This window comes from Akebia trifoliata, chromosome 6 (genome assembly GCF_017979445.1).
Source record: "Akebia trifoliata isolate Shusen 1 chromosome 6, ASM1797944v1, whole genome shotgun sequence".
Lineage (NCBI taxonomy): Eukaryota > Viridiplantae > Streptophyta > Magnoliopsida > Ranunculales > Lardizabalaceae > Akebia > Akebia trifoliata.
Window position 1 is genome coordinate 28,706,789 of NC_141380.1, and position 22,958 is coordinate 28,729,746.

At 33.0% G+C, this 22,958-nt stretch overlaps 2 protein-coding genes across 4 annotated transcripts; both read left to right on the forward strand.

Annotated features, from left to right (window-relative positions):
• The first annotated feature begins 8,772 nt into the window (after positions 1-8,772).
• LOC147400654 (cyclic dof factor 1-like) lies at positions 8,773-13,668 on the forward strand. 3 transcript variants are annotated; one of them, XR_015179462.1, is made up of 4 exons: positions 8,773-9,020; positions 11,016-12,541; positions 12,641-12,745; positions 13,316-13,668. XR_015179462.1 is itself a non-coding variant. In XM_086446437.1 (2 exons), exons 1-2 carry the CDS (start codon positions 8,889-8,891, stop codon positions 12,351-12,353), a joined length of 1,470 nt encoding a protein of 489 aa, XP_086302563.1. In that variant the 5' UTR covers positions 8,773-8,888; the 3' UTR covers positions 12,354-12,649. The 3 variants fall into 3 exon arrangements, 1 of the variants encoding a protein (XP_086302563.1); XR_015179461.1 differs by having other exon boundaries at positions 12,641-13,668; XM_086446437.1 differs by lacking the exon at positions 13,316-13,668 and having other exon boundaries at positions 11,016-12,649.
• Positions 13,669-15,984: 2,316 nt separating this feature from the next.
• LOC147400655 (putative calcium-binding protein CML46) lies at positions 15,985-16,398 on the forward strand. Its single transcript, XM_086444619.1, has one exon. The coding sequence runs from the start codon at positions 15,985-15,987 to the stop codon at positions 16,396-16,398; it is 414 nt and encodes a 137-aa protein (XP_086300745.1).
• The last annotated feature ends 6,560 nt before the right edge of the window (positions 16,399-22,958 follow it).

Genomic DNA, 22,958 nt, shown 5'->3' on the forward strand with positions numbered 1-22,958 from the left:
CCCCATCAAAATTGATTTATAAAAAATGGACGGTCCACGATTTTTCAACGTGTAAACATGGGGCTAAACATTTCGGAATGGGCTGATTTTTGGGGAGGATGATCTTCTAATCATAGAGATCATCCTCACCAAAAATCAGCTCATTCCAATACTTCTAACCCATGTAGGACAAAAAACGTTTGTTAAAGTGTGTGGTAAAACTTAGGGTGCTGAACATTTCCCATATATATATATATATATATATATATGGGAAATGTTCAGCAACAAACATTTTGGCAAACATTTTCCAAAACATGGGTTAGAGGTTTTGGAATGAGCTGATTTTTGGTGAGGATGATCTCTATGGTGAGGAGATCATCATCACCAAAAATCAGCCCATTCCAAAACTTCCCCCATCAAGAATGGTTTACAAAAAATGGACGGTCCACGATTTTTCAACTTGTAAACTGGGGATGGGCTGATTTTTGGTGAGGATGATCTCCTCATCGTAGAGATCATCCTCACTAAAAATTAGCCCATTCCAAAGCCTCTAACCCATGTTTTGAAAAATGTTTTGCCAAAATGTTATATATATATATATGGTCCCGTTCAGCACTCAACAGTTTGCCCAACATGTTTTGTCCTACATGGGTTAGAAGTTTTGTAATAGGTTGATTTTTGGTGAAGATGATCTCTATGGTGATGAGATCATCCTCACCAAAAATCAGCCCATTCCAAAACTTCTAACCCCATCACAAATGATTTACAAAAAATGGACGGTCCATGATTTTTCAACTTGAAAACATGGGGTTAGAAGTTTTGGAATGAGCTGTTTTTTGGTGAGAATTATCTCCTCACCAAAAATCAGCCTATTCCAAAACTTCTAACCCATGTTGGACAAAACATGCCAGGCAAATTGTTGGGTACTGAACATTTCCCTATATATATATATATATGGAGAGAGAGAGAGAGAGGATAACATTTGATAGATAAAATGGTAAATAACATTTTAGACAAAATTTTGTCTTATATGACTAAAAAGTTTTAGAATATATTGATTTTTTTTTTGTGTGAAGATAATCTCTATAATGAGAAGATCATCCTTACAAAAAATCAGCCTATTTTGAAACTTCTAACCCAATGAAAAGTGGTTACAAACATATGATAAGAAATTAACGGTCCACAATTCTTTAACTTATTAAATAGGGTTAGAAATTTCATAATAGACTGATATTTTTTTATGATGATTTCCTTACCATAGATATCATCATGACAAAAATCAGGCCATTTTAAAACTTTAACCCATATAAGACAATAAGTAAAAGTTGAGGTGCCAATAGAAATTCTCTCTTATTTTTTCCCTCTAAATTTTTATTTTTTAGATTTAAGATTGTATATGAACTTAATTATAATTGTAAACAATTATTGAAATTGTTATAATGTTTTGTAATGCTTAAATAATAATTTGAGCCAAACCTTTCTAATGTTTTAATCTCTACTTCATGTGATAAATAATTTAAGAAATTGGGAGTGTAATAAGTAAAAATTGATTTTTAATTGTTTTATATAAATCCAAAAATCAATTTGAGCCTGATCCGATGGGGTAGGGTTGGGATCCAGCCCAAACCCGGGCGGCCTTAATTTGTCTAGCTGATGATATCTGATGGAAGATTGAGGGAAAAGGGGACCCTCTTTATCCCCAAAAGATTTTTATATGTTGAGATGCCAAAAATATAGACACGTGGCAACTGATTAGAGGAAGATATAATCACAGCTCATGGGACATCTCAGAAGTAATCACAAGGTTTATCCCCAACATTATCATCTTGCTTCTATCGTTCTGTGAAATTGACAGATTTTAAACCCATTGTGGGGTCAGTGGGTCCCAATTCCTTGACAAATAATACCAAATCAAGTAATCAACTCCAAAACAAATGGAAAATGAGAATAATATTATCCTATAAAAGGATAACTTCATTACAATTACAATCACAATCACATTGACTATGCAGTATGGAAAACATTTGGGATCAATTAAACGAATTTTGTTCCTATATTCCACTCTGGTAAATCCAAGGATTACTTCATTTAAAACGATATATTAAATATTTTCCTAAGATCAAATGTCACGGGTTGTTTTTTTGTAAACAATGACCAATGAGATCATGGCAATATGGCATGTAGTCGCTATAGAAGAATGTTTTTTCATATATTAAAGAGTTGTTTTTTATTGAAAAAATTACTTAAAGGACCCTGAAGGAGGGATTTATTTCTAAATAATCTTTAATTTTTGTGTGGTAGCTTGATGGGATATATAGTAAATTTTTTATTTCCTAATGGTCCCTCGTTATTGGTGAACTAACTTTTTTTTATTTTTTTATTTACAGTCGAGTTCACCATTTTTATTTATTGTCGAACTCGAGGCACTTTTTAATTATTGTTGAGTTCACCATTTTTTAAATAAAAAGCGGTGAACTCGACATTGGTAAAACCCACCAATTTTCAAGTTTCGAGTTCTTTTTCAATCAACTGAAAACTTAAGATAACGACTTGTTTAAATGATTTCAACTTAAAATAATCATTCTTTATCAATTTTCATCTAAAAATTAAGAGGGGGCAGGAAAAAAAAAAGTTGAAAAACCCCCTTAAAAATGACTTCTTCTTCTTTTTAAAATCCTTTTCAACATAATGGAGTCTTTGAAACTCAACTGAGATGTCAAAAATTCAATTTTTTTTGGATGAAAATGATGATTTCGGACGATTAGGGCATTCAATCATGAAAATGGGATAGATGACGTCTAAGGACCATTAAGAAAAAAAAAGTTTACACAATGAACTATTAAGAGACCGCCCAACATTTAGGGACTATTTAAAAAAAACTCCCTCCGTCAAGGTCCTTTAAGTAATTTTTTATTTTTTATTTATTTCTAAGCAATTAGAGAGCTAACCTATACTATTTATATTATTATTTAAAGAGAACTTTTAAGGGTGAATTTAAGTTTTTCAACCTTCAAAGGAGCTTTTGGGAGTCAAGAACTTGTTTGGTACATACTTGACTTCAGATATCAAGCAAAAGTTAAAAGTCAAAAATGGATCAAAAGCTGAAATTGCTTAGATCCACTTTTGACTTTTACATTTTGACGGAGTCCAGATTAAATTTTTATAGAAAGTTGGGACGAAAATAGCCAAACTATTATACTTATTTATTAAAATATTGCTAAATATCTTTTCAATATTCACACAAATCCCAAGGGCATTATGGTTGATCAAATATTCTAGCAGGTAGAAGATGCTTTTCACCAAGATTAATGATAAACTGGCGTGCTAAAATGTAAACAGTGACGACGTGGTTGGTGTGGCAAGTGCATAGAACCGTAGATATTTTTTCTTGTGTATCCCAAAGAGAAAGATCTATGGTTATGTGCACTTGTCATGTCAACCGCGTACAATTTAGCACATTAGTTTATAATGACCCTTTCACTAAATACCAACTCAAGTTCTAAAAGTTTTTATAGGCAGCAAAACTAAAATGTACTTTCGGAACATTGTTACCAAACATTTGATGGTACTATCATAATTCTTAAAAAGAATAATTCAAAGAAAAGTGGTTTGAAAGAAGAACTTTAATAGAAAGTAGAGTTGCACCCAGACAATCCCCAAGGAAAGGTGAATTTTTAGACCAATATCGAAAAATCCCAAATTACAAAGTCTTGTTTTTCTGAAGAAAAAAAAATTTGTCGTGACTTGTAAGGTACCAAAATTATAATAATAATGCTGAAGTGACCTCAAGATTGGACCTCACATCGCACACCCTAAAGTAAAAGTGTATGAGAACCATAGATGTTTTTCCTCGAGATACAAGTGAAAAACATCTATGATTCCTATCCACTTTCACATCAAGATGAGGTCCAAGCTTGAGATCAGTCCAGTACAGATCATCATATTAAAATTTTAAGAAATAAAGAATTTATCGTTAAAAAAATATTTTTATTTATGTTCAATGTTATAACTTATAAGAGCAAAAATTTCTTTAGACCTTCAAAATCTTGTATAAAAGGAATTATAACTTTTTTTTCATTATAAAAAAAAAAAAAAAAAAAAAAGGTGTTGACCAGTTGCAAATTACCTAGCATCTATTGCACTCTCATCACTTAAAATAAAATTCTCCTTGCACTCCAAGAAATGTTTTTGCACTCCCATCATAATTATCATCAACATCATCTCTTGGTCGGCCAAAGCTTGCATCGTCTCTCCTTTCCTTTTCTTTTTCATTTTATATTGATTATTGGCCGTTGAAAGTAGGTGTTTGTGAAATTGTGATTGTGATTGTGATTAATGATATTGTCTAGAGAATAGAAACATTAAAATGGTGAAGTAGATTGAAGGAGATAACAAATATTTCTCCCATAAGGTGTAATTAATAAAATTAGACATATACATTTAAAAGGAGCTTTTTCAAGCTCAACTCACCGCTTTATGGTTAGGATAAGTGGAAAAGCACAAAATTTTCAGAGATTGATAGCATCCCCCAACTGTCAATTTAATGGAGACATGATTTTAAAACTCGTTTTAGCGTCTCGTCTCATCCATAAATGAGATTGAATCATCTCAAATGAGTTTTTCAATACGTTTAGGTCATCTTATTCAACAATGAAAAAAAAAAATGAATTATGTTTTTAAATCTCGTCCAATATATTTGACTTGTCTATCTGTCTTGTTACGAATCGGACGAGATTTAAAATCATGGATGGAGAGCCCCACTAGTGGGTTTGAGGCTATTTTTTTCCCCTTTGAAAAGGGTCTATTTTGTAGTTGGCTTAGTACCAATTGCACTAATGGGTGCAATTTGGGCAAATGTTTTTTATATTCAAATAGTTGAACCTTTAGAAGAAAAAAAAAATTTTATTATTATTTTTTAAATTGAGGTGCAATCAGTAACTTTTGATGTGTTCAACAATTAAAATAATGTCTAAGATATCCTTCAAAAGCGTCTCGACCAAGAAAAAGAAAAAACAAAGGAATTAGATGTCCGAACTTGAAAGTTTTCATAAATTAAACTTTATTATTATAACTTTAATAAAATATAATATTAAAAAGTTGAAGCAAAAGTGATTATTCTTTTTTCATTTAAGAGAATTTTTTTGGGCTTTTCACCGCCACGTGTCCGTCTAAGAAGAAGCAATTACACATTGTCGATCCATGTGAGCATCCGTACGGAACTCGGTTGACACCACACGAGAGAGAGAGAGGCTTCAATGCCACGACCACGTGGGAACCTATACCACGTGGGGCCCACTTGGAAGAAGAGGAATATCGATGGGGTTGACTTCACTTAGGATGACGGCTAGTACCGGTGGAAATGTCTAAGTGACAGGTTATAGTCGGTGATAGTAACTTTTTAGATATGTTTTCTTCACAATTAAGTAATTTACATCTTTTAGGTCCGATTGTTCATGTTTTTTTTATGACCTTGAAACCTAAGGTCGCCTTTCAAGGTTCAAAGTGGGCGAAATGACTAAAATACCATTGGCATAAAAGGTTATATTAGTAAAGAGTTGGGATTCGTAAACTCATGAAATATGAATTTATATGTTCACACACAATCTCGATTGTACATATGTGAGATCCAACGATTGAGATATAAGATGTATCTTGAGAATATATTATGAATTTATAAGATACATCTCTATCATTAGATCTCTGAGTGAGCATATAAGTTTATTTGCACGAGTCTAGGGATCCCAACCCTGTTAGTAAATATTATTTAGGTTGATGTAATATAAATTAACAGAGTTGCTATTGTCACACCAACTTTTACTAATGCCACATCAATTCTTATGTAAATCACTAAAAAATTGCACAGTTGGTGTGGCGTTTGTAAAAGTTGGTGTGACACCAGTAACTCTCTAAATTAATAAAACTTAAAAGTATTTTTTTTATATAAGATAATAGTAAATTTGAAACATAAAATTTTATAAGATAGTAATAATTTGAATATTTGAAATGTAAGTTTGATATTGACAACCATGAGACTACATGTCTAGTAAATTTTATAAAAGTCGTGTTGGAGTGACTTTAAATTTGTACCTCACATCGCACTTTCTTGACGTGGAAGTGTTTAGGAACCATATATGCTTTTTCACTCATATTCGATGAAAAACATCTATAATTTCTACATACTTCTACATCAAGAAAGTGCAATGGGAGGTACAATCTTGCAGTCACTTCAACATTATTCAATTATTAATTCAGAATACTTAAAGATGAAGAGAATGGTAAAGATCTTGCCCATACAATCAAAGCTAGATGATTACAAGTTTCTCGTTGAAAAGTTGCACTCGAGCGTAATTTGAAAAAAATGTATCATATTTTAATGAAACATTAAAAGTTATTGTAACAATATTGTGGATAATTTTATTCTTAAACATTTTTATGAAGAAAAAAAAAGTGGATATGTGTTTTTGAAATTCTATGTGACGGATACATACTAATCAACTTAAAAGAAAATTTTATAAGATAATAATAAGATCAACAATGCTTTTATAAAATTGAATGATGACAATCGATCAACATCATATTAATAAATTACATTGCATACATGCAAATGTCAAGATGAATGAGAAGAAAGACAAGAAAATATAACATTAAAAGCTAATATTCTTTAAAAAAAATAATAGAAAAGAAAAAAAGTTTGAATAGAGGAATTGTGCCAATATATGATAAACTTAAGTTAACTCGATTGATATAATTTAAGTATTTTAACAAAGATTGATTACAATCTTACATGAAATATTCAAGCTCCTAAAGAATGAGAAGTTGACTAAAAAGAAGGTGTGTGGATATAGTAAAAATATAAATTAATTAGTTTTCAATAATAAAAAAAACTTGATTTTCTACAAAGTGATATCTATATAATATGAGTCCTCATAATATGACTTGCCAGGTGACATATTGAAATGACTCCATGATGTGGACAAGTTATAGAATCGTAGATATGTGTGCCTTGAGATACATCGTTCCCTCGTGATATATTTTTTATGGGGAAGTGTAATCGTGTATCCTAAGGCATTCAGTTCTACGGCACCCGACCTTGTCATGTTATGGAGTCATTTGAGTATGCCATCTAGCGAGTCATATTATCATGACTCATATAATAAAACACAAGAGTTGTGATAAAATGAAGTGTTAAAACTTATACGATTGATGTGGTAATTGCACAAAATCATAGATCTTTTTCTTTGGGGTACACAATAAAAAATATCTATAGTTTTGTGCACTTGCCATGTCAATTGCGTACGTTTAGTATATCAACTAAAACGCAATGAAATTCCTAGGGGCAGAGCCAATATTTTCTTGTAGTGGGGGCAAACTATGGTTACTTGTATAGTTGAATATGAATGGTTTTAGGGATAAATTAAGAGGTTTTTTTATTAGAAATTGAAGAAAATGATATTTAGGTCATTTTCAATTAGTATATGAGAAGGCCCAATCAAGAGGCAATGTCATCAACAAAAAATTGAAAAGAGGGGGAGGGGAGGGGAGTGGGGACAAATGGAGCATGTAATTAATTGAAAATATAAGGGTGTTTTAAAGTTCTGTGGGGACAATTGCCCCCACCAACTCTTTACTAGCTTCGCCCTGAAAGTTCTCATTAATTATCCCCCTAAAGTAGGGTATTGATATTTAATCTTCTATGAATCTTGAAGACAATTCTTCACTTTATTTCTTTTCTCTTCTCTTTCTTCTCAAAAATACCCATCCAACTTAATTGCCTTTCCTCAACTACCGCTAACATCAAAGAGGATGTCTCTACCTAGTAAAGGAATAAAATCCACTTAGCCGCCTCTCAAAGACTTGGGAAAAGATTGTGTCTTGTTGTACTCCTAAGCCTTGGGAAGGGTGTTCAAACCAAACCCTAAACTAAATTTAGCCAAATTGACTCGATTCTATAGAATTTCAAGCTAATTCCACCTATTTAAAAATAATAAATCGCATGGAAAACTAAAAACCTAAAATATATTAATTTTACATTTTTTTTAAATATTAATATTTAAAACAAATTTATTAAGTCATCTCTAAATTGTTAAATCAAGTTGATACTTGGTATTTAAAAGGGTGAATTACACTTTGAATCCTTTTAGTTTGGCATAATTTCATATTAACCCTCTAATGTTTTGATAACTAAACCTCTAATGTTTTGATAATTACCTCCCCTTTCATTGATGGTGTTAAAATTTAGATATTATTTTACCATTTTACCCATTCATTTTATCTTTTTGAAATTAAATTTTAAAATAATATTTAAAAGTGCACCCGTCTAAGTCTTGGCCATGAACCATGTTTTCAGGATATTTTTGTTTATAAAAATGAAAATATTTTAAAAAGGGTAAAATGATCTTTATAAAAATAAAAAATTTAAAGTATAATTAAGGAAGTGCAATTGTCAAGACTATTAGGGGGTCAACATGAAATTATGCTAGATAATAAAGGGTTAAAATGTAATTTACCTTATTAAAAAAAAACCTTAATTAGGATGATTTCGTCATTTCACTTAAAAGGGTAACCTTGTCCTTATCCAAACTGCAAAAAGAGCTCTTGACCTTTTTTGCTCTTTTTTGTGGGATGATGACGTAATCGTTTGAACTATAGCCAGTAGTATTCGTGGCTGAAAATCACCCAAAATGCTGACTCGGACACCAGCTGGCACCAACCGGTAACCGACTTTCCCGGTACCCCTCTCTTTCTCTCCTTAGTCACGTTGTTTTTCCTTTTTCTTTTTTCTCTTTTTCAGAGGGTTTTTTATGGGTTTTTAATCTCTCTCTCTCTCTCTCTGTGTTTGAAGGATGTGAGTTTCGATCTCTTTGATTCTCAAACGAAGAACTCAGAACCAGAAATCAAACTGTAGAGAGATGTTTGATGTTAAAGATCCGGCTATTAAGCTCTTCGGAAGGACGATTCCGTTGCAGGAGATTCAGACGCCGGTTAAATCTGGACAGAAATATCAGGATTGTCAGATTCCGGCGCCGGAATCTGACGATAAGGTACTCTTATTTGGATTTTTGCTCGAAATACAATAGATTTAGTTTTCTGATTTGGATCGCCATGTCTTCTCAGCCCCCCAAAAAAAACTGATTTTTTTTTTCTTTCTTTTGGAGACAAATGGGTATCCAAGGGGAAGTCTTTTTGTACTTCTATTGTTATTTTCTTGTAATTTTTTATTTATTTTTTACTTTGCATCTATGGATTTTGAAATCCTGAACAACTTTTAGGTTTTGTTTTTTTTGTTTGTTTTAGAAACACATATTTCAGCTTTGTTCCATTTTTATTTTTTTAATGTTGTTTCAATAAGTTGGGATCAAAACCCTAAATTATTTCACCACAATTTTTTTTGGGAGCAAAATTCCAAACTGGCTATTTTTTTGGTGTATTCTTTTATTATTATAATTATTTTACAGGTGTTCTGAAGCAAACAAAGACCTTAATTTTATTTTGTTGTAAAGGCCTCAACTGTTAATCAAATTCTCCAAATCATTTATTTGGGTGAAATTGCAATTTTCTGGAAATTTATTTATTTCAGAAATCCGGTACTGGGGTTTCAATGTTAAATTTGTTTTTGAAGTTGGGTTCATCTGAAGGGATCAGTATAAGTGTTAAGCAATACTTTTGACTTGAGATCATAATTTTTTTTCCAAACCTTAATTCTTGGAAACTTCACTAATCATGGATTTGTTTTAAGATTAATTTTTTGGGGATTCTTTTTTTTGTTGTTGTTGGAAAGATAGAAAGATTTTGTTCAAAACAAAAACTTAAATCCCATACATGATCAGAAGAATTCAGACTGCGAGAAGCCAAAAGACGGGCTTGATTATTTGGATTTCTCCTAATAAAATGGAAACTGAATTCGTCATGCTGGATTAAGGGTTTTGTTGTGTTGAACGATTAAAATTTGGGGTTGTAAATAACCCAATTTTCTTTTTTATTAAAATGTTTGCAAATCAATTTGGAACAAGTGAAACAAGGAAGGAATTAAAAAAAAAGGAAATTTATTGTGTCTGATCAATTTAAATTTAGGTTTTGACTTATGCTAGTTTATCTTTTTTACTAAAGAATCTGCAAAAATTGATTCAAAATGATTGAAACAGGGAAAAAAATATAGAAGAAATTCCAAATTTAGTTGTATTTTGTATTTATCAAAAAAAAAAAAAAGCTGTATTTTGAATGAGGAATAAAAAAGGAAATATTGCATCAATCGATCGAAATCCAGGGTTGTAATTAACCCGACCTTTCTTTTGTTAGAATGTGTTTGTTGTTTGAAGTATTTTTTTCTCATAGGTGATGAGTAAATGCATGCTTGGCGTAAACATTCATCAAAATGTGATGTAAGACAAGTGGCAAAAGACTTCATGGAACGCTCGGATCGCCAAAAGTCCAAACAGAAGGCATGAGCACGCTAGTAGAAAATCAGGGGCCCATGGGCCTGCGCATCAGAATCATCTGACAAGACCCATTCTTGAATGGAATCATTGAGATCTTCAAGATCCATGTCTATGCCTTGGGTCCTTCATTTTTAGGCCATATTCTTTTGTTTAGACCCTTTTGCTAGCAAATTTGCCATTTTAGGGAAGTTTCCATTTTAGTAATAACTTTAGTTATAAAATTCAGAATCATGCACCATTGAATCTGCCACACTTTTATGGTTTAGTAATATCTATTTCCAAGCTTAATTTCTTTTTACTATTTTAAATAATTTTTTATTCTATTTTTGGGCTATTTCCATGTTTTTCTAGGGATATAACTCTTTGTTATAAATAGGACTATAACTGCAATCTAAAGACATCTTCAATATAATAAAATTTCTCTTCGAGAGTTCTTTTTTTTTCTGGTGGATTCCAGCTATTCTTGGAATATTGATGTTGGTCGGTATTCCTTCAATGTTTTGCTCTATATCAAAAATGCTAAATTTATGATGGTGTTATGCATGCTTGATTGGTTTCATTATGACTGTGTAACCAAATCATTTTTTTTTCCAATTTCAGGATAAATGCATGCAAACAACAAAATCAGAGGCCTATGAATTTCCCAAGGAAGATCCCTGCAACGTAGATAAATTATCTTCTTTGAATAATGGCAGGGAAGATACACAAATCCCTAAAACTGAGGAGAATAAAGCAACAATGGAGGAGGACCAGGTTGATAACGATATGTCCAGCCAAGAGAAGGTTCTCAAGAAGCCAGATAAGATCCTACCATGTCCTCGCTGCAACAGCATGGACACAAAATTCTGCTACTACAACAATTACAACGTTAACCAGCCTAGACACTTCTGCAAGAACTGCCAGAGATACTGGACAGCTGGTGGAACGATGAGAAACGTTCCCATTGGTGCCGGAAGGCGAAAGAATAAGCACATGGTCTCGCAGTACCGCCATATGATGTCTTCCGAGGGAATGCTGACCACCACTCGGGTTGACATTCCCGACACAGCTAATCAACAAGTTCTCTTGCCCGGAGGGCTCTCTGTCGCTTCAAACCCTATTATTAATGCAAACGGGAGAGTCCTAAAGTTTGGTCCTGATGCACCTCTATGTGAATCCATGGCAACTATGCTGAGTCTTGGAGACCAGAAGATAAAGGTTGAGATGAGTGGCGAGGATCCCTCATCGTGCGGGTCTTCTGGAACGGCTTCTACTTGCCACAAAACCGAATTTCCCGAAAACATGGCTCAGATGGAGCACGGTGGTATACTGGGCTATTGTAATGGGCTTACTCCTGCTCATCCTCTGCAGTGTTATCCCTTACCTCCATGGGTTTACTTGGATTGGAACAATATAGCTCCTATGGTAGCAGGTCAGGGCTCTTCTGATCTAGGTTATGGATTGGATAACGGTAATCCCAACCCAGTCCAATTGGGTCCCACGTCGATGATGGCCAGTCCCGCATTTTGCTCACCAAGCATCCCTATCCCATTCGTGCCTGCCTCATATTGGGCATGTATGCCCAGTTGGGCTGCCCGAGTATGGAATGCACCACAGATTGGATGTGATGGCAGCATATCCCCATCATCAAGTAATGGTTCTCCAACCTTGGGAAAACATTCGAGAGATGCAAAATCAAATGGCGAAGAAAAAATGGAAAAATGTTTTTGGGTTCCAAAGACACTGAGAATCGACAATCCAGATGAGGCAGCAAAGAGTTCTATCTGGGATACATTGGGTATTAAGCCCCAACCGAATGAACCAATAACAAAAGAGGGTATTGTTAAAGTTTTCCAGCGGAAGGTAGAAGGCAATTGTCATGCCTCAGATGCTACACAAGTCTTACAAGCAAACCCAGCTGCTTTGTCCCGCTCTCAAACATTCCAAGAGACAACATAAGAGGGTGTTCAATAGGAGTTTTCCAGAAAAGAGCTTATATTCCACATAATATTCAACATAGTGTTTTATATCTGTTGTGGTAGCATTTGACTTGGATTGGTTGATGAACTTTGACAGAGATTGGCTGTAGAGAAAGCTCAAGACTGCTTGCTTGAGCTTTGTATAAAGCCATTAATCTATTCTGCAGGGTTGTGAGCATTTTCATTACTTTTTCAAGATTTTATGTTGTAAATAGTAGAGATGTATATGGTGCTACTCTGATACTTTGTCCAAATTATAAATTCCAGATTTGCATCCTTCGTGCATGTCAGATTTGAATCAGAGAGAGAAAAAGGGTTGCAATTCACTTCTCCCATTGGTTTGTGCAGAGTACCACAACATCTGCAACAATGGTCTGAACTTCTGAACCCAAGTCCACTAGATATAGAGTTAAATCATTAACCAAGTTTTGATTTTTTTTATTTATTTAATGAATTTAAAGTTTCATGGTTGAATTGCTGCTATTGTTTAGATTTTCTTGTAGTCTTCATGTGTTTATTTGCTAAGTTTCGTTCTTGAATGTCATGTGTGTTTCTGTGAGATGCTGAATGGTCTAAAAAACTGTTTGAGACATTAGGATCCAATAATGATCATTAGGTCAGTAATGAAACCCTGAGGATGACCAGACACACAAGTCAAATCTGGAAGTCCGACAAAGGTCGTTTGTGTACAGTTTGGTTTTTTAGAGGACAGACTCAAGCTTGAGTCTGACCAGACTAAGTGCATTGTTATGATAAGTTTGTATTTAAATCAACTTTCCATATACGTTCTTTGTACTGTTGATCAATTAGTGATTGCTTATCTTAATTGAACAATATAATGATTGACTTCCAAACTAATACTTAGAAGTTAGTTTATGCAGCAAAACATAGAAGTTATATTTGTACGACTGAGATGGTCTAGATCATATCACTGTATTACAGATACCACATCCACTCACTGATGGACACAAATCCTACTATATTCAAGTTCTACGTTTCATAGCCGAGGAGGTCTAAGGTTGTTTGTGGGGGGAGGGGAGGGGAGGGGAGGGTTACCATTATTGAAGCCTCATCCAAGATTTGGTTAGTTAAACAAGTTCTGTTCTTCCATTCAATTCTGTCCAAAGCCATGTCTTTTGTTATTGAAATTGTGTTCGAAGGAAATAAGGAAAAATGGTTATAAGTTCCCATTTTTTCCTCTTATTTTATTTTTATTTTTTCTCTTTTTAAGGTCAGAAAGAGTCCTCATGAGAGATGAGAGCACCAAAAGGACAATGAAATTTCCTTCTATTTTACTTCTAGTGACACTCTTTTTGATGCCACTTTTTGTATTTTCTAGATCTTTTCTAACGTTTCCCATGGGAGAGAAGAGGCGCGCACGCACACACACACTCCAAAAGGAATATTTTCCACATGTAACTTTTCTCGCTTAACATTTGTCTAGTAGCGTGGAGTGCTTAAAATGCGTAACAACAATAAAGCCTTATCCCACAGATTTCGGGTCGGCTAAATGGTCTTATTCCTCCATCCTCACTGTCCAAAGTCAAGTCTTTTGTTGTTAAAAGTTTCAAACAGAAGTAATTTTGTGATCATAATCAAAATGACTTATAATGCCTATTTGGAAAGCTTATGATGAGTACTACAACCGAAACAAATGCCCTGAAAGCTCTCGGACACATTTACGATCACAAAAAAATGCCATTTCGCCACTACTCTTTAATATAGTATATCTAAATATTAATATTGTTAGGTCTGACCCGGGTTTGATCCAGTTTATCCCTAATTGTGAGTTAGTATGGTGGTGAGAAAGAGGAGTTTGGTAGGGGGACTGAAAGAGGAATGAGATCAAATGTGAATGTTATAAATTTTCTGGAGAAAACCCTACACAATCCAAATTTTTTTGGAGCTTTGACTTACAAATTTGAATTTTTTAAGTAAACAATTGTATGAAACTCTGTAAAATAAGGAAATATTCCACAAGTTGCCAATGGTCTGGAGCAAAGTCGTTGCTAATAAGTTTTATATTTGTAATATTAAGCAAACATCCAAATTTTCCTTCAAACATGTTCTTTAGGAAAACATGAACGGAGTCCCTCTCTATCTACCATAGTTTTAAAACTCATCGAGTCAACTTAAAACTTGACCGAGGTGACTTGACTCACTTTGATTTCAAGGTGCCTAGGCCCCAAAACTGAATGAAACCAACTCACCAGGTTAACTCAGTAAAATTATTGAGTCAATTTCTCAAATCAACCGTGTCAGTATGAAAATGCACCAAGTCAGATCTGAAGCTCAACCGCTTGGTCGAGCTTTTGAGCCGAATTGATGCATTTTCGATATTTTTTTAAAGAGTCGTGCACTTGTGCTGGAGTAACCTCAAGATTGTACCTCATATTGGACATCCTAACGTGAAAGTGCATAGAACCATAGATGCCTTTTTACTCGTATCTCAATGAAAAGATCTAAGGTTCCTACTCACTTTCACGTCAAGATGTGCGATATGAGGTATAATCTCGAGGTCACTTTAACATTATTCTTTTTTTTTTTTTATAATGACGGGGGTGTCCGGACCATGGTTTTAAAACTCGTTTTGATGTTCCGTCCTGTCCGTGAACGAGATCGGGTCGTCTCAAACGAGTTTTTCGATATGTTTGACATGTCTCATTCAACAATGAGAAAAATGAATGTGGGTTTTAAATCTTGTTTGATACATTGACTTGTCCGTTCATCTCGTTACAAGGCAATATCAAGACGACTCGAGCAATACGTCTCGGCCTTGAACAAGTTTTGAAACCATGGTTTGGACCAGTAGGCCCAACTACTAGGGATCTCTTAGAGCGATTGCCTTTTAGAGCACCATATCTCACCCAAATCCCCCGGTACATGCACTACCTCACAAACCACACATATTAGGTAAGTCTAGATAAACCCATGAGTGGTCAAAGGGGGGCTTGAACTCAATACATCTCCTTTTTCATAGGGAGGCCCTGGCACTCGTTGGTTACATTTTCGACGTTACCCAGCCATGCTAATGAGTTGACTCAGCACTCTCTGAGGTGACTCGAGTAATTGGTTCCATCGAGTTATAGGGTTAACTCACCTCGAAATCAAGTCAAGTCAAGTTGATTTGGCCAAGTTTCAAGCCAACTGGACGAGTTTTTAAACTATGATTTCTAGTTCCGTGGGAACCAAGTCTAAACGTGAAACTGAATTAAAAAAATGCCATAATGAGAGTCGGTCAATGCTGCAATTTCGTGCAACATTCCTGAAAGAAAATGGAAAATTCACAAGTGTCTCGACTTTTGAAAAGTTCCCAAAGCTTCCTCTTTACTTCCCGTCATCTTCAAGAAAAGAGTTTGCAAAGACTTGTATTTCTACGCCTTTGCATCCCCCAACACTTCACTTTATATAGATATAAAGTGATGCCACACTTTCCTGCAAAACCCATCACTTGGCCTTCTTTCCAAGAACCAAATATGTCAATAAGCACAAAACCCATTGCCACTTTGATCCTAAACTACGTGGAATCGTTGTTAGGATATAGTTTTATTGACCTCCTTATCGAATTCCAACGACTTTATACAAAATTCATATGGTTTATTCATAATAAGATGGAATTACTTAGTCCGAGTGAGTCATTCTTTGATACCGGAGAGCAAAATAGCGACTACAAGTCTTCGGAATTAACGATAAACACCATCAATATAGTGTTGGAGAAGTTTGGGATGGGGAGTTGTAGTAGTTGTGAGGAGGAGAGTGCAAGTATGTATGAGGAAGGTGTTTTTAGTTTGTTGGAGCATAAGGAAGCAAGCATTGAAGAATTAGAAGAAGCTTTCTCGGTGTTCGACAAAAATGGAGATGGGCAAATAGACGCGAATGAGTTGTGGATGGTATTTTGCAAATTGGGGTTCAAAGAAGGCGAGAAATTGGAAGATTGTGAGAAGATGATAAGTGTTTTCGACAAGAATGACGATGGTAGGATCGATTTGTTCGAGTTTAGGAACATGTTAGAAAATGTAACTTAGTTGTCTCTGTGTGTATATTTTTTTTTCCTACTCTTACTTATTTGAGAGACCACTTCTAATTAGTCTGTTATCAGAAAATTTGTGATGAAATCAGTTTGGTAAGTGAAACACCTGTTTTTATGAAGAGAGCTTCTATTGCTGCACCAACTTTTGTTAATGCACCCAAGGTGTGTGCTAATTGATTTACATAAGAATTAGGGTGGTGTTAGCAAAAGAAGTTCTGTTTTGTGAATCTTATTTTTTTTTTTATAAAAAAAAATAAATAAAAGAAGTTAATTTAAGAAAAATAATTATATATTTTAAATTTTTTAATAAATATAAATCAATCTGACCAATTTGATCATTTTTAATAATGATTGGAAAGATTATTGCTAGTTTGAAACTTGTTTTAAATTATATAGTGATTTATGTAAGTTGGATACCTTATTATATACCGACGGTTAAAAGAGAAGAGCTTATATTGTCACACCATTTTTTAGTAAGAGCATCTTAAGATATAACCTTAAATCTTTCCATATCACATGGATTGGGGTGCTGTTATTAAATGTTGGTGTGACAGTAGAATGTCTCTGAAAAGAATTGACTCGAGACTTAGTTGACTTGAGATGACTAAATTTTACTGGAAACTCAACAAAAACCCCACAGATCCGATAGGGGAAATTACCAAAATGATCATTTATGTGGCAGAAATAACTGATCCAGCCATGTTCTTAAAATATTTATCAAAAGAGTTATATACAATTTTTGGTATTTATTTATTTTTAACAAAAACTCTTTCGATGACATTTATGATTTTACGGTTTTAGCCTTCGGTGAACTTCATACAAAAAACCATCAATCATGCCTTTTTCAAAAAAAAAATTATAGCTAAAAAAAGGTTGGTCCATTTGCACCCACCTTTTTGCTCGTCTCACCCACTTAAACGTTATTTTCTAAATTACACACTACATCCACTTAAAAATAATACTATTTTTTTTGTTCAATAGATTATCTTTTTTATTTGATAGAAAATTATTGAAAGCTTTCATTGCGACTCAGTAAGATCCTATTGAGGCCACCTGAACGAACTCGATACGAACCTATCGATCGAGACACTACAGGAGCCTAAGGAATCTATGTTGGTGAATTCAGTACTAACCTACTAAATAACACTTCATTTGATATTTTTTTTTTGCTACTAGGATTATTGGACAACCACTAGATTAGGAGTTGAGATTTTCACGATCATTTCTATCTTACTTTGCAAGCTTAGGGTATTACTTCTTATACTATGAAATCCTTGTTGAAACCATAATTGAAACTTTAGTAAATGCAAAGAAGAAGAAGATCAAATCACATTAGGTAATGGATGGTCGGTGAAAGCAGTAAAGTGGGAGAGAGGGGAAAAAATGTGGATGCAAATAGTGCACCTCATAAAAAATCATAATTATATATTTAGGGTTTATTTCATGTTGAAAATATGGGTATAAAGGTAAACTCATCTAAATAGGTACATTTTTTTTTTTTTTCAAAAATCAATTTAGTTATATGAATATGAAAATAATCTTACCCCAGTGATTGGAAATAACGATCGAAGGAGCTTACTGTGCAGATAATCATCAATTTTCCTTGAGTGCGTAACATTCTTGAGAAAAAATATCAATGGTTTTCTGTACGAGTACACTCTCAGTGCTACTTCTAGTGTTATTTCACGTCACTTTAGCATTTTTCTTTGAAAAGAAAGGATACAAGGGTAAATTCAGTTAAATACAACAAATGTCCTATTTGGTAATAAAATAACATCCTAAGATATTTTATAAAAAAAATATTAATTTTTTAAAATTACAAAAAAAAATTTAGTAGGACAGTCCAACCCTTTATGCTATAGTTTCTCGCATCCCAAGATAAATTCAGTTAAATTACATAACTAGACGATTTTTCTTTTCTTGAAATCCATATGCATTTTTTTCTTGGGCCAGCCTGATTTTTCAGACTCAGCCCAATCCTAATCTGATTTGACTTAGATCAGGATCTGACTCTAGGCCATCCTGGCCTGTAGTCAAATCAGCCTGGGCCTCACGGCCCTTGCTCTTGGACTAGGACAGAAAAAAAAAAAAGTTTGACAAGCGTGTGTCCCGTACCTCAGCTTGATATGACTCCTCTATAGAGAGGGAGAAGTGTAAGATTAAAATTCTCACCCATTTGAATACTCTCAAATTATTTAAAAGAACACATCTAGGGATCTATTTTGGCCTGAAAATTAGCTTGATTTTGATTAATTTGTAATCTCAAACTATAAAACTAGTGAATCTGGTTTAGAATCCATGACTGTGGCATATTTAGATGTTCATCCAATTGGGTTTGCTTTTGAGTTTGTTACAATGATGAGTTGGAGGCTCTGATTAGAATTTTCAAATAATATATGTAAAGAAATCATTATTAAAACTATAATATTGTTTAATATTAATGAGTTTATGGTTAGCTAATTATAATATCAAAGTATATAATAAAAGTAGAGAATAGGTTTTGAGTAGAAATATATATATTTAATGAAACTCTCCCAATGGAGGTAGTAAATTAATTATGAGAATGTGGAGTTTATAAGTACAAGTGGGGCTATATTTCAGCATTTAAAAGCATAACCCATAATCGAATAATTGTTTAGGATCTTGTTACATTTATATATTTACTTTGGGGGTCCACTAATCAACCATTTAAACTAATTTTTAAATTATTGATGCTAAAATAGTCTGTGTCAATCGTGATCTCGAAATCGATCAATTGCTTTGATGGTGACTCGGATTTGGTGAGACTTATAAAATAGTTTATAAGATAATTACCGACATTATCAAGATTGGAGGAATGAAATAATGGTGTTGGAACATCTACAAGAGATAATTACAACCACCACCACGACGTATTTTTTATAGCTTTAAATGAAAGAGTTTTTCTCACTTAAGGAGAAACTCAAATCAAGGAGTTCGATTGAAGAAGAAGTGAAAGGGGGATATGATGATTTAAAAATAAATAAAAAAAATAGACTGATTTCTATACTTTAAATTTGGTATCAAAGTTTGGTGCTCTATGAAAATGTTGGGGTTGAGATATAAGTTTAAGAAAAGAGTGGTGATAATATGACTCTCCCCACGAGGGGTGTCCCAGAATCATAGACTTTATGGCTCGAGATACACAACCGCACGTCCCCATAAATTTGTGCAATTGTTATATGGGGATGTGCGGCTGTGTATTTTGAGGCCTAAAGTTTATGGTTTTGGCACAACCCACATCAAGGGAGTCTATAGAGTAAAATATCAATAGATTTTATTGAAAGAAAAAAATAATCTTGAGAAGAACTTGTAAAGTAATATTTTAAAAAATTAAAAAAAAAATGTATTAACAAGAAGGGGAAAAAAAAAACAACAAGTAGTTGTTAAAATAGATTGTCAATTCTGTTAATTTAGATCATGTCATCTATAAATATAGTAGTATCATTCTGACCTAAGCGAACCTCCAGTAAGAGTTTAAAAGATTGAAATATTATTTTATTATAAATAGATTATTTTCAATGTATTGATAGATCGTTTTACAAGTTTTTTTTTTTTTTTTTAAATATTTATATTACATTAAAATTATTTTTATAATTAATTTAGAAGATTGTTTTAAAAAATTTAAATAAATAATCTAGTTTTATAAAATGGGTCAATCAATATAATGTAAGGGTATTTTTGTATTTAAAAAGATAATGTAATTTTGTGTCAACCAATATTTTAAAGACTCTGATTAGCCTTATTAACTTAGAAAGGTTTCAAATTTTACTAAGGGTCGTTGAACTCATCTTGTGACATTAAAAAATGCGATTTGACGTCAATATGTTGTAAAGGACAAAATTCTATGAACTTTGAAATATTTTTTTTAAAAGTAAGATTAGTTTTCATAGTTGAATTATAATTTTAAATTTGAGAGTTCCGTGGAAGTTTGGTTACCATTCATTTTCAAAAGCCTTGGATCAAGAATTAAAAAATAATTTTAATTTTTTTTTTTATGTCTAAGTTTTCCTATGAAATCTAGAGGTTTGTGATGTTGAATTGCCAATGTGATAATCCATTGGATCTCAACGACTCTTAGTAAGACTTAAGTAAGGAAATTGTTTCCTATTTTAAAAATGAAACTAATAATCGTATTGAAAAATTGTCGTATAATTCAGAGACCTTATTCAATTTGGTTGAACTTATTTATATTTATCATAAAACTTAAATATATATAATTTTTTTATATTTTAAATTACATTATTTTCTTAAGTAATACTCAAAATATTACAAAATTCAATCGGGCCACCAATTTTTAAAAGAAAATTTACTTAATAGACCCTAAAATAGGGATATTTTTTGCGATGACATCTTAATAATCCTAGTAAAATCTTTCTTTCTTAATGCCTCCTCACGCGAGTAAAATTCAGACTCAAATCTTAAAGATTGATGATTAAAATCACTAAGATCAATTATTTAAATTATAATTTTAAAAATTTGAGTCATCCATGTTTAAATGTCTAGAGAGATTGATGATTTCCAATCATTGATTTTGAAGGTTGTTAAAAGGTCAATCTCAATCTCAACTGACTTCAATTGTCCAGTTTGACAATTTGAATATTCAATCTCACCAATTAAGTTGGTGATGGGACATTAAGAAAGACAAAGCATACTTAAATGGACTATCATGTTGGTGAAAAAAAATAGGGGGATATTTAGAAAGAAATTCCTCCATAAGGGTTTATTGTAAATTTTATAAATAAGCTATACACCTAACCCTAACCCCTCAGAAATAAAAGAATTTAATAGGTGACACCACATTATTTTGATTCCCTTTGTTCCTTAGCTGGGGTCCTCTCTTTATTCTCTCCACTCCTACTTCTAAACAATCTGAATTTCGAAACCACACGTACACAACTTGTGGACACAATCAAACAACCATGCACGTACACCACATGATGAGATATTAAATATTAAATTAACACAATATGACCCCACCACTTGATCTCATCTATGGTTATGTTGGTCAAACCCTAGGTTCTCCCTATTTAGAAATCTTAATTTTGTTTAGTGGTTGGAAAATTCTGAGGAGACTTTGATAGCCATACATGTGTTTTCTCAAGATACGAGTAAAAAATATTTATGATTATGTATAAATCTCAACGTCAGAAATGTAAGAATCGCAATAAATCTCAATGTCACTCCAGCATTACTCTATGTGATTGGCTCACTCCTTGACATAATGTCGGTCTAACCCAATCAAATTTACCTCACACTTAGTGGGAATCGATGTGAGTCAATCCCAAAATTCAATGGAACCAACAAGTTGAGTCAATTTGTAAATTTTGACGATTCAATTCAAAAAAGCACGAGGTCAGGCCAAAAACTTGATTGAGGATATATATGTATATATATATATAGGGATAGGATAGTCAATCAATGTATTTTGAAAATATGAGTTAAAAGTTTCGAAATGGATTGATTTTTTGTGAGGATTATCTCTATGGTGATGAGATCATTTTTTTCAAAAGTAAGTCCATATGAAACTTCTAATCCTTTCAAAAGTGATTTACAAAAATTAAACAATCCACAATTCTTCAACTTATAAATTGAGGTTAGAAGTTTTAAAATGGACTCATTTTTTGTGAGGATGATCACCTAACCATAGAGATGATCCTCATCCCAAATCAACCAATTTCAAAACTTCTAACCTATACATTTGACTTATGAATTTTTTACTCAACTTGTTGGATATTCGAGTCAAATTTTTGACTTTTGAAATTACCAACTCCCCAAATTGGCATAGAGATTCATTCACCTAATGTATATGTCTTTAAAGTGGGGCATCCCCATCAATTTTAAGTCGGACTCACATTTTATAATTTCAACATCATGTAAGAAGAAGATGGAGAAAAATGGAGAGAGAGAGAGAGAGAGGAACCAGTGTGGACGATGGTGATGGTCGTGGGGAAAAAGAAGATTTGAATTTTTAGTTGGGGGTGGATTTTATTTTTCTGTAGGATAGGTGGAAAAATGAAATATAATCTTTGTTAGATTTTTTGACAATGATGAAAATTCATTTTAATGAAAAAATTCAACCAAACACATGAAAAATGGATTTCTCACCCATTTTCCATCGCAATCAAAGACACCATTAGTTCAATGTTTATTGTAACTACTCTTGAATTTTCATGAACAAGTTCATTTTTAATTTTATTTTTCCCAGTCTTTCCATTTATCAGTATCTCCATCTCTATTATTAAGTGAAAAAATGGGTAAATTTGATGTGACCCTTTTAAACACTACGTGAGAAAATGGGTAAATTCGACGGATCTTGATTTTAAATTTCCCTAATTTTCCATGTAATGTCTTATTCACACCTAATGCGCATGTCGCTTACTGATCCTCCTACATTTCATTCCATAAAGCATAAGCTTGTCATATTTCTATCTTTTAATTTGATTGATATACATCAACCACATTGTATTTTAAAAATGCACACTTTTACTTTAACCATACAACTTTGATCCTATAAACAACATCTTCTTCAATCTC